General features: G+C 38.6%; 1 protein-coding gene across 1 annotated transcript in view; it reads right to left on the bottom strand.

Annotated features, from left to right (window-relative positions):
- TOPAZ1 (testis and ovary specific TOPAZ 1) overlaps positions 1-12,380 on the bottom strand; it is a 41,378-nt gene that overhangs the window by 7,960 nt on the left and 21,038 nt on the right. Inside the window, exons 10-17 of the mRNA XM_042817478.1 lie at positions 11,259-11,410; positions 10,892-10,984; positions 10,488-10,603; positions 8,967-9,033; positions 7,585-7,759; positions 5,918-6,018; positions 2,302-2,467; positions 1,281-1,445 (exon numbers count right to left, since the gene is read on the bottom strand). Coding sequence (XP_042673412.1) covers positions 1,281-1,445; positions 2,302-2,467; positions 5,918-6,018; positions 7,585-7,759; positions 8,967-9,033; positions 10,488-10,603; positions 10,892-10,984; positions 11,259-11,410 — 1,035 coding nt within the window. The remainder of the gene's footprint in view (positions 1-1,280; positions 1,446-2,301; positions 2,468-5,917; positions 6,019-7,584; positions 7,760-8,966; positions 9,034-10,487; positions 10,604-10,891; positions 10,985-11,258; positions 11,411-12,380) is intronic.

Genomic DNA, 12,380 nt, shown 5'->3' with positions numbered 1-12,380 from the left:
TGACGGAAAGGCACCTTGCTCTACTGATGGACAGCCAGCTGAATACGAGCCAGCAGAGCGTCCAGGTGGCCCAGAAGGCCAAAGGCACCAGTGAGGTGGTTAAGCACTGGAATAGGCTCCACAGGGAGGTGGTTGAGTCACCATCCCTGGATGTGACTAAAAGCCATTTGGATGTGGTGCTCAGGGACATGACTGAGCCGAGGGTTGTTAGAGGTAGGGTAGTATGGTTAGGTTGCGGTTGGACTTGATTTTTAAGGACTTTCTGCAACCCGAGCAATTCTACGATTTTATGATTCCAGGCACCAGAGGGAAATGAGCACTCAAAAGAGAAATGCCAGATAAAGAGCCATTCTATATACAAAAGAGCAGATCAGCCATCAGGACATAAAAGCCAACATCCACATCCACCTCTGGATATTAAACGTAAGTACAACAGTGAGAGACTGTAGAACCAAGGCAGCCAAGAGAAACTTGCAGACAGATGGCAGCATGAATTCATGCCAGAGGCCAAGAGGATGTGCAGAGCTTTGCTGTACCACAGGCATCTCTGCACACACAAAGTCTTTCACATACCAGCACGTGGCAAAAAGCAGACTCAGCTGAGCTGTGCTCCAGCCTTGAGTTTGGCTGAGCAGCAAACTCAAGGAAGCTGCAAATCAGATGGCTTCAACACAGGCAAAGAGAAGTGCCAACCCAACGCTCTGCTGCAAAAAAAGGATGAGGCCAAGAAACCATCAGGCAAGTGTAAATGTAAAACGAAACACCTGGATGTGCAAATGAGAAGAAAGAGGTCATTCCTTGCAATGGACGACCCCTTTGAGATGGAAGATACACAAGATATGGCCACGCTACCAAAAAAAATGATGAGGCAAGGAGAGCCCACTTTCCATCATGGCTCCTTGACTGCCACAGTCTGCCAGCAGAAGTTGTATGAGCAGCTGCAGCAGGCCCCCTCGCTGCCAACTATGTAGCCTGCTGTGCTGCAAGTGGACAGTCCCCGCCAGCCCATGCCACCTGAGGCCCACTCCACCCATCTGAGGCCCACTCCACCCATCTGACAACGTGGGCAAAACCTTGCTGCAGCAGGCGGCCTGCCTGGGCACCGAGAAAGGGGTTCTGCACTGCAGTCTTGTATCAATGCCACACCTCAACGAATGGGACTTTTTTAGGACATCTAAGCACAGAGTCTTCCAACTAAGCTAATACCTACAAGCAGAAAGAACAGTAGAGATTAACTGGTTAAACTGTAGGCTCTTAACACAGCATGTCTCTTTACTTACCGCAGCCAATTTGGAAACCCGGCAAGTTCTGCAGAACTTCAAACGCCTGCCTGTAGAAATTCTGCCTCATGTATTTGTGCATTAGTGAAAATAACAGGTTATGTCGATCCACGATGTCATTTTCAGTGCAGGGCCACAGTGGTGCTTTGGTGATCCACTCTGACTCTGTGACAAAGAGCAGCAGTATTATTTCTGTGTTTTAAAACTGCTAAACTTCTGACATTTGGCTGATAAAAGGACACTATGAACTGTAGTAGAAAACAAATCTCTCAATTTCACATTAAGTGTAGTTTGAATCATTACCAATTTGTCCCTTAGCACCAATACTTTTCAGATGTATTCTTAGAGAGTTAGAAGTGTAGGTAGAAATTCATTAAATAGTATACTAGTGGAATGAACTGTAACTGTATAAATATATGTGTGTATATAAACGTGTATGTATTTATTTATATAAACTTGGATAGCAAATTTAGGTGATGGACGTTTTTATGCAACATCTTCTACTCTTGTATGTACTTTTGAGTTTTTTCTTTCAGTGGGGCTGAATTCCAGAAAGACTGTAGCTTTGTTTTATTGAATAAAAATTTAGTATTTAATAAAAGCTGTATTTACAACATGAATATACTGTGAGGGCGGAATAAACACTGCAATCTTCCAAGCCCGAACTTTCTTTTGCACTGAATTTCACCTTGCTCAAAGGAAATTTCCATTGGGCAGGTCACTTCCAACTAGCATTCTCTTCTCTACCCCCTCCATTATGTTAACTTCTGAATAGAATGGCATGGACATTAGAATACTACGAAAACTTATCTGAAAAAAAGTTGTATTACTTATAATATTTCTTTCACATATCAAGCAAAATGCTAAATAAAAAGATGGATCATATTTTATTTTTGCTGCCCTGGTATTAATACATTTACTTAATAACAAAGATGAACTTGTAAGTTTTAATTTAAGTCTTTAAAAAATGGGATTGTTCAAATTTAAACGCCAAAATCTCGTTCTTTTAAGACAAGCTCACCTCTCAACACCCACGTTGCTCCATCTAAACTTTCTGTTTCAAGAAAAATTTCTGCAGCATTATTAACAATTTGACATCTTGATGCTGATCTCTCTGCCCCAGTAACTCCCTTCAGAACTGTAAAATGTATCCGTAGTTCTTGCAATTTATCCAGAACCTTCCTTCCCTACAATAAGGGTGAGAAGGGGGAAAGGTCTGAGAAAGCGATAGTCAGGAACGCAGACTACTTACACAAAATACAGATTTGGTGACAGATTTGTACACATCAGTTTAGTAACATTATCCAAACTAACAGTGAAAAAGAAATGAATTGCACAGTAAAAATTCTAATGAATAGTAGTGGACATTTTGATTCTGTAGACAAAAACCCCAACATCCACTGTTTAATAGCTCCCTCCACACTATTACCCATAATATTATTTCCACAGTATAATGTTCCTAGACAGTATTTTAATAAATTTTGTAATTTATTTGTATTTGCTTACTTCAATGCATTAATATCTTTAATATTCTCAGTCTAGTCAGCCCTGTGTATCCAAACAGTAGTCTTGTTGCTTGGAGACAGATCTTCATGGAAGATCTTGTATCTCAAATCTGCACGTTTTTTCAAATTTCATCTGTTTTATTAACTTTCATCAATTTTTAAAAAGAAAATTCTCCTTAGAACCAAGAGGCATAAATTTTTACCCTTGCATCAAAAATATGAGATAAAAGAGTCCAATATTCACAAAGGGACAATGGTCTGAAAAACACTTCTAGAGCTTTAGGGTATCTGAAATATTTATGAAAAGGCACAGAGTACATCCTAAACCCAAAATTACTTTGGCCACAGCAGGTAGTTCAAATACTTCATCCTATCTCATTTTCTGGATTGCTTTTTGAAAAAGCAAGATATAAGATCAAGTAGATAGTAACAGGAGTCCATAATAACAGGATTATGATATATAGATAGATACAATGGAGGGAAGCTGGTTGAAAATAAATAGTAATAACAGTTTTACTTCATCCCTGAAGCAGAGATCAGTTTGGGAGTTGTCAGTACTGATAGAAATCATTCAGAGTGCAAACTCATTCACACTCCAATGTGGTCAGTGCAGGCCATCTGCAAGCCTACTTGAGAATTTTGGAGAGTAATCTGTTGAGAAAACGATTTGACAACAAACACAACATTCTCAAAGAATCTGAATCTCTCCTGGTGCAACTTGAGGCCATTCCCACCAGCACTATTACCAGTTATGCAGGAGAAGTGGCCAACCTCCACCTGTGTTGCAGCTTTTGCCCACTGCCATTTATCCTGTCACTGCACACAACTGTGAAGAGCCTGGCCCCACTCATTTGACTTCTGAATTCCAGATGAACAGTTATGAGATTTCTTCTCAGTCTTGTTTTCTGTAGGCTGAATAGTCCCAGGTCTCTCAGCCTTTCCTTGTACAGAGATGCTCCAGGCCCCTAATCATTTTTATGGCCCTCCACTGGACTGTCTCCAGAAGTTCCATCGTTTTTGAGCTGAAGAGCCCAGAACTGGACACAGTAAACCAGACATGGCCCCACCAGAGCAGAGATGGGGAGGATAACCTTCTTCAACCTACTGGCCGCATTCCAGCAGGACCAGGATACCACTACTGCCCTTCCTGGCCACAAGGGCACACTGCTGGATCCTGGCCAACCTGTTGTCTAGCCAGGACCCTCAAGTGTTTTTCTGCAGAGCCCCTAACCTGGGCTAACGCATGTGGTTATTTCTCCTCAGGAGCAAGATCCGACAATTACTTTTGCTGAATCTCATCAGGTTACTCTCTGTCCAACTTAATACGCTGTCCAGGTTTTGCTGACTGGCAGCACAGCCTTCTGGCATGTCAGTGTCTCCTCCCGGCTTGGTATGATCTGCAAACTTGCTGACGATGGACTCTATCCCTTCGTTCAGGTAAATGAAGAAGACGTTGAACAAGACTGGGCCCACTAACTGACAGTTACAGGCCTCATGATCAATACTGGATGAGGCCTGGAGCACAAAACATTCTGTGAAAAGTCTAGTCTCTTAGTACTGGTAATTTTTGGTATCTGATAGCAGGAAAGGATTGTAAAAGGTGAGGTCCAACTTTCTGCTAGATTCACAAATCCAAACCTGGTTAGAAGTATGAAATGAGAATCACAGAGTGGCTAGGGTTGACACAATCTAAAGGAAGGCCGCAATGATATCTTCTTGAAGTTTTCTCTTCCCAAGGCTGACTGAACCCAATTCCTTCAGCCTATCTTCACAGGAGAGGTGTGTCAACCCTGTGATCCTCTTCACAGCCTTCCTCTGGGCCCTCTCCAAAAGCTTGACATCCTTCCTGAGCTGAGGGCCCCAAACTTGGATGCAGTACTCCAGATGGGCCTCATAAGGGCAGAACAAAGGGGACAATCACCTCCCTTGTCCTGCTGGCCACCCCTCTTCTGTTGGAACCCAGGATACTGTTGGCCTTCCATGCTGCAAGAGCACACTGCTGGCTTGTGTTCAGATTTTTATCCACCAGGACCCACACGCCCTTCTCAGCAGTGCTACTCTCACAGACTTCCCTTCCCAGTTTGTATATATACCTGGGATTACCTTGACCCAAGTGCAAAACTTTGCACTTTGTTGAATCTCACTAGTTCACAGGGGCCCACCTTTTGAGTTTATCAAGGTCCCTCTGGATGGCATCCCCTCCTGCTGCATTAACCGCACCGCTCAGCTTAGTGTCATCAGCAAACTTGCTGAGGGTGCTCTCAATTCCATCATCTACATCACTGATAAAGATGCTAAAGAGTAAAGACAGGCCCCTGGGGAACACCGCTCCAGCCAATTCCTTATCTACTGATAAGGACCCAGAAACCCAGAGTCAAGAGAAGAAAAGCACTTCTAGTAACAATCTGGGTGACGAGCATTTCACTAAGTGCAGTCAGTAGCAGCCCTGCTATGACTCTCTTCTGTCTTCTTGACCTTAGCCTATCCATTCCACCTGAAGTCAGGCTCAGAAGAATCAGGGCAGGAAAAATTCCTTGAGTTGGATGGTCTCAGAATAGAAAAGTATTGCCAGATGGAAGAAAGTAACATTTCTGCAGGACAACGCTACTCGTCCAGACTCACCCCTACTGCAGAAAAGGGAAAGCTGAACCTGAACAATCAAGTTTCTAGGTAGTAAGACAAGGTTATAATGAACTCTATCCAGACAGAATTATGTTCATTTACTTGTTTTTGTTTTGAACTGAACTGCATTCTTCTAGCAGGCGGTACGAATACCTTGTATGTCTATCACTAGAAGGAAAACAATTTCTACAAACTGTGTGCTTTGCTGTAGGAAAGTCATAATTACGTATTACATGAAAAATAAATCAAAAGCATATTTATTCTCACAAGCAACTCCTTCCACTCTATTAACAAAGCAAACAAGAAAGAAATCCCAACACATGCCAAGTTCAAAGACTACTGGTCAGTATACTTTGGTCAAAATACTTTGATCCAGATAGGCAAGTGAGAAGGATGTTGACCATGAGAAGGCAAGTGGCATGTCACATTAAACTAGTGAAACAGTTTACTATCTAATAAATTAATGACTCATTCTTTTTCTTCAAGTCAGGTTACTATAATCCAGTGTACCTTTATCCACTGCAGTACTCTGCGATAAGAATTCATTACACTTATCCCAGCCCTTCCAATGAAAATTCTGTCTGCTTCATTACACTGGGAATTTTTTATTACTAGAAAGAAAAAATACACATTATTTTTGTTTCTACCAGTAAAAGAACTTTAAAGAACTTACAGATCACAGCACTTGCACACATTTTCTGAAATACTAGGCATTAAATGTAATAATTTTTTTAAAGTCTGACAACCAAAATTAGCGTAAACAACAACAGTTTATCCAGACACTCTTTGACAGTACTCTAGTTTATCCATAAGCTGCCTGGGCATGCAATGGTATAGCTTATGAACATCATCATTTTTAAAGTAAGCTTTCATTTTCTGACGCATCTGAATGACAGCAATTACAGAACTGTGTAATTGCAGGGTTTTCCAAACCATCTCATTTAACCACTTTGGAAGCCTTGCTGGTACTGCAGAACAGTGGTCTCCAGTGTGGGGTGGTGCACACACAGTCCATTCAGGTATGGAAAAAAAATTTTTTTTTTGTACCAAAGTTAAGTTAAATAAAATTATCTCTACCTGATCTTTTTTAATTTACATTTTTGTGCATGTTTTAGAATATACCTAATATATTAGTGCAGTGGTACATGTACATAATTTACAAATAAATAAATAAACATATGGTATTTTGGGGGCAAGTGTAAAATTTTTTTTTTTACTGATGGGTTGCCTAACAGCATGGAGACCACTGCTCTAAAGAAATAAGACCAAGTTTCAAGTCCCATCAAAGCCTTCTATGTGTTTCACAGCCAGAAGCTGTGATAGCTGTTTTGTAGCATGAAAGTCTGTGATCAAAAAGGTTGTGTCACTTAATTGAAATAAGTCATCGGGTCTTATTAGTTAATGCAGGTTGAAAAAGATCTAAGTCATCCTTTACACAGAGCCGTAACATCCCACTGACACAGCACTGAGCCTCAGCCTCCTACAATCTTAGTGGGAGAAAGGATGCAGACAAGTAAATGAAGAGGCATATGGAGAAAAGGGGGACAGAAAACATGCTGCGTATTAAAAAAGCTAGAAGGTGTATTGTTGGCCAAGCCCTTGTGTAAATTCTTAGTTGCTTAGGGTAACAAATAATTCTGAAAATCTAAAATGCTACAACCAAACCGTAACAAAAGATACATAACTGTATGTATGATGTATATCATACATACAGATAAAAGATACATAACTGTACGTATGTATGTATACTGATGTAACCCCAGTCAATGCATTTTTATATATACAAGTATATGAAGTTAATTTATGCTAGTAAGAGTGCTGCACTTCAGAGGACAATACTGAAATATACTTTCTTGCCACTGTTCTGAGAACATGACATTATCTCTTAAAACCATCAGTACTGCTTTCTCTCCTTAACAGGAGAAAGCTCAAATGTGTGCTCTTCAGAAGGGGTAGGCCTTTGACATCAAGTGTAAGCACCATGGACTTTACTAGAAAATGGTTTCTATTCATCATCTCACCTGTTTGTATTTGTGCCTGAAGAAATTCTGAATGTTGTATACAATCAGATTAACTAATATGAAGAAAACAGTCAGTATATGTTTTGGCTTTTACCTCTTAAAAATTCTACCAAGAATAGGATAAGTAATTAAGTGTTTATTTCAACTTAGTTTTACCTGCATCAGCAAAATCACAAAAAGGAACTCCTGGTCTGTCTTTCTCAGAATCTTTTGTTAGTATTTCAGTAACACATAAAGACAATTTCTGAAGATCATCAGAATTTTCACATGTAGCTCTTGCATTAACATACAAAGCTGCCAACTTGGCCCAATCATTTTTGTCCTTGCAATGCTGCGAAGAAGGCAAGTGACAAATATTAGCAAATTTGTTTCCAGAATACCAAACAGAAAATATAATGGAATTCAAGAGATAACTAAGATATAACTAAGCAGAAAACAGCAAGATTAATATATAGCTTGTGTCCTATGAAACTACTGAAGGTATTCCGATGACATTTCCCTTAGCTACCCTTTTTGAAAAGAAACAGAGAGTCTCTATCAGTTCACATGAAGAGTTTGTAATGAAATACAGACGTTTCTAATGATGCTATGATTCAACCTCAGTACTTCATCCTTTTCTCTCTGAAAATTCATATTTTTATTACGTATTTTCTCAAATCATTACAATTTTATTAGCATCACCAACCCAATTTCCTTTCATCAAGGAGTAAGTTAACTTGAATCTTCCTAACAACATGGACTAAAAATAATGTGTGGTCCTCATGAGACACTGATTACTCCGGTATAATTCTTCTGTGAGTTTTAGGACCCAGGTTATATTAATGTGCTAATCTAATGGCATACACAGAAGAGTTAAATTTAAAACAAGTGGTTCGGGCTACAGATAACTGCAGTGTGCTGTGGTGCAGCATCTGCAGGTAAGCCAAGTGAGCTGAGATCTGTTACACGCGCATGTCAACAAGGATTTTGTCAACAACAGAGATTTTTGGGAACTGAGTGGACCAAGCTGCAACCAGTCCTGATCCCCTCCTTAAAGTCTGGCTTCAGGATCTGTGCAGTAATATGTAAACTATGCTACAATTGTCCATAAGAAATAATCTGTCCTTCAATCTGAAAAATGCAGAGACCTACTGAGTAAGTTACTCTCTAGCATTTTTATATTCTTCAAAATAACCCACCCAGTGTTACCAACTACATCCTTTTATAATAGCCTTTTTATATAAGGTATGAACTCTATCCACTGAATAAAGCATTAAACAGTTTCTGGTGAGGAGGAATACACCACTACCAATTACAAGCACAACAAACAGTTGCTTAAAATTAGGTGTAAGATAAGAGCTACAAGTATGCAAATTAAAATAAAAACTGACATCACAGAAAAGTCAAAGACAGCTTTTCCCCTGCATTTTAATATTTCCCCACAATAGGCTCACATTAAAAAATATTATCAATAGATTAAAAAGACATAAAAATAGCTGCTTTCCATAGAACCCATGGCTTCAGCATTCCAAAAAGCCTGAAACATGCACACACTGTACCTGAATTTCTGCCATTACCAAATTAAAGTCAAAAAGCCAGTCGCTTTTAAAATGCATCTCCTGAAATCTTCAACAAGAAAAAAACGTTAATGCTTAATTTTAACACATCCTAGTGAGCTAAACTACAAGGAAGTGATCAACCATTCATTATATTTGGACTAAAAATGATGTAATTATTTATTTGATTTACTACAAATACAGACTGAACACTGAAAACGGACATTTACAATCGTATCAGAACAAGATAGTGTGTGAATATACAAATAAACAGAGAGAGATATTTTCACAGATAATACTCCCTTGTCTCAGTATAAATGCAACTGAAAAGGTAGGAATAAGACTTGAAATACATTAAGTAAATGCAGACTGTATTTTATATGTTTCTGACACAACGGTTAAAAAAAAATAGCTCATTACACAAACTCAAGTGCAATTCCACTTCAAATACCTAGGAGTGGTTTATTCTGATGCTGCCACTGGAATAGGAGATAAATCACCTACATGTGAATAAGCTCAGACAAAGTACTGCTTTACTGAAGCAGTAAAGCTGCTCACTTCTCACAGACACAAACTCTCTCAGTTTTGTGCAGAAAACAGACACATACTGAGGTTACTTGGAAAGGGCAATTCCTCTATGAACGAGAATCCTAATCTGAAAAGTGAAATCACCTCCAGCTGGTGTGGTAAACTGATAAAACTCAGATATAATTAAAATAGATAAAACCGGATAAAACACTGGGATCCATTGGTTGGAAGGTATTCTATAGGAAATAAGAAAAGCAGCAAACAACTTCTAGGGTGTTCTCCCTTAAAACAGTGTCAGGCTGTTATACTACAGTAAATGCTACGTGTTTGGTTCCTCCAAGAACCAAAGCCTGTAAAACGAACCACTAAGTCATTTATTCAACTTGTGCGTGTGTATATGATGCACATGATGAAAAATATATTGGAGCAAGTAACTGGGAGGCATCAACAGTTTCGAAATCACACATTCTGCTCAGCATAATCCAGCAGCACTGGAAAAAAACCACCCCCCTCCACATTCATCGTGGTACAAATGTTTTTGCAGACTCACAGTAAACTAGAAAACAACTTCAGATGATCAATAATGCTCTTATTGTCTGCAATTTGTTTTTTTTTTAACTGAGGAAGTATCGTTCATTTATGTGGCCTAAAATATATATTAAACAATTACACTTCTAATTCTACTACTGTTGGAAAACTTGCCCCACAGCTAGGAAGAGCATCCCACCGGAATGCACTGTAATGATCAGTACTGAAAAAAATAATCATTAACTGCAGCCACAGTCCAAGTTTTTGAATAACAATCCTTGACCTCTGAAACACAGTAGATTGACAGCATTTTAAAATACAAGCAGGCATAATATGGCAATATTTTCCTCTGAAACACTAAATTTGCATTTTCTTATCACCTTTAAAGCTTTTGTGTAGATTTATAAAATCGAACTGGAAGACAGAACTAAATAGATATAACTATAAAATAGTTCCTTAAGGACGTACCTGGATTTTATGTTCAAAACAACATCTATTTCCTGGCTTGGAACTTCCAATTGGTGAAGGAGTTTAATTATGTAGTTAAAATGTTCATACTCAAGAAACATACCAGCATCAACAAGCTGTAGTATCAAATCGAGACGAAAAGTAAGCAAACAAAAAAAGAAAGTCATCATGTTCATCACGTTAATTATCTCCACAGGCAGGCCAGTATGAATGGGAAGAACATGTTACAGTGAATCTCAGTCAAGAACTAAGGGATAAATGGAAGCCTACACTAAAATTCAGCTAGCCACAATTTTACTTTTTAACAATATTACTGAAAGAATATTGAAGACATATCTTTCTATTTTAAAACAGGCAAAGTATTTCCAAAATTCCTACAAATAGTAGCACAATCAAGCTCATACCTTACAAAAGGCACTGATCAGTGTAGGAACAGCATCTCTTATATTCAAAGAAGCCACACATTCAAAAACTCTCAGAAGAACTTCTAAAGTTGGCTAATTTAAAAAAAAAAAAAAAAAAAAGCTCAATTAGTTTTATGATTTTATATCTTGTTCAACTAGAAAGGCAGCAATTATTCAAACAGAAACTTCTGATTCTTTTTTCTCCAAGAATTGAGTACTAAATGAACATATTACAAGAAGTGCTGTAGCATTCCTTAAAAAAAAGAAAAAAGAAAAAAAAAAAAAAAAAGAAAGAAAAAAAAAAGAAAACCCCCCAAATGGAGAAAATGTGGGTAAATGATTTCCAAAGTATTTCAAGGCCACTTACTAGTGTATTAATCTGTGCAGTTACATTCAACATCTGGAATAATTCTTGCAACAAACATTTGTTGAGCAAACAAATGAGAAGATCATTCAGCACTTGAAAATCAAAATTCTCACCACGGGCAACTTCTCTGTAATACCTGACAAATATTTGGACTGAAAAAGCAATTAAAATGGTTTTATTTTTGGACAACTAATGCTACTTAAGCAAATTATTTCCTAAATCTTTAAATGCAGTGTAACAACTCTTACTGATCCAGGATACTGCGGCACGGGGATATGTAGAAATATATAGGTACAAGGAATGTACCATGGTAACATCACTAAGAACAAAGTGACTATTCTGAAATACCTCATGTCACTGAGCTGAACTCCCTAAGTCCTATAAGGATTCAAAAAAGCTTAGCTGACTTTGAGCAGCAGAAAAATGCACAAAATGAGGCTAAACGTGGCAGCAAACCAAGGCAGTGAGGCTCTTCCAGATGCTCTAGGAAGTGAAGTGCAGTGATGCCATGGTAGATGGCCTTAGCAGCTGTTCCAGAGCTAGTTGTAATAGATGTGTGCTGTAGCCCCTGACAACTCAAGTGTTATCTGCATTACAGCACTACTTCATCAAAGGAACACAGGACACAGCAGAATCATACGTTCACATCAGATGTACTACACCCCCTCTACACTTTCAAAAACTTAAGTACAAATGGAATGACTGCTCAGGCTAAAATCAAGTCTTTTTTGACTGAACTCAAAGGTTCACACTGATCTGAATCAACTCTTCTCTCTAAAATGTGAAAACTGGAATTGTTTGGACATACAGCACTGCGAAAGGACTAAACTAAAGTTGTTTGGATGCTATAACAGCACTTCACTTAAAATAGCTTAATTCTACAGTTTCTGGATTTGTAACTTTTAGTCGAGATGTTGCTGAAAAGTGCCTTAACAAAATCCTAGTTGTTAAACCTTGCCCCAGTTACTCATGTCTATTCTCAAGCCTAGTGCCATTCCGACTGAGTTCATTTCCTGGGTAAAACAGATTTGTAACAATATCCTCAGATAACTGCGTACCTAAATACTCATCCTTAATGTGAAAGCAGAACATGAAAACAGATAGGTTCCTCTAAAATGACAA

Source organism: Centrocercus urophasianus, unplaced genomic scaffold (genome assembly GCF_019232065.1).
Source record: "Centrocercus urophasianus isolate 14NV4802_14NV808 unplaced genomic scaffold, USGS_Curo_1.0 seq_16, whole genome shotgun sequence".
In the NCBI taxonomy this organism is placed as follows: Eukaryota; Metazoa; Chordata; class Aves; order Galliformes; family Phasianidae; genus Centrocercus; species Centrocercus urophasianus.
Note: the sequence above shows the minus strand (reverse complement) of the source record. Positions and strands in the feature narration are given on the sequence as shown.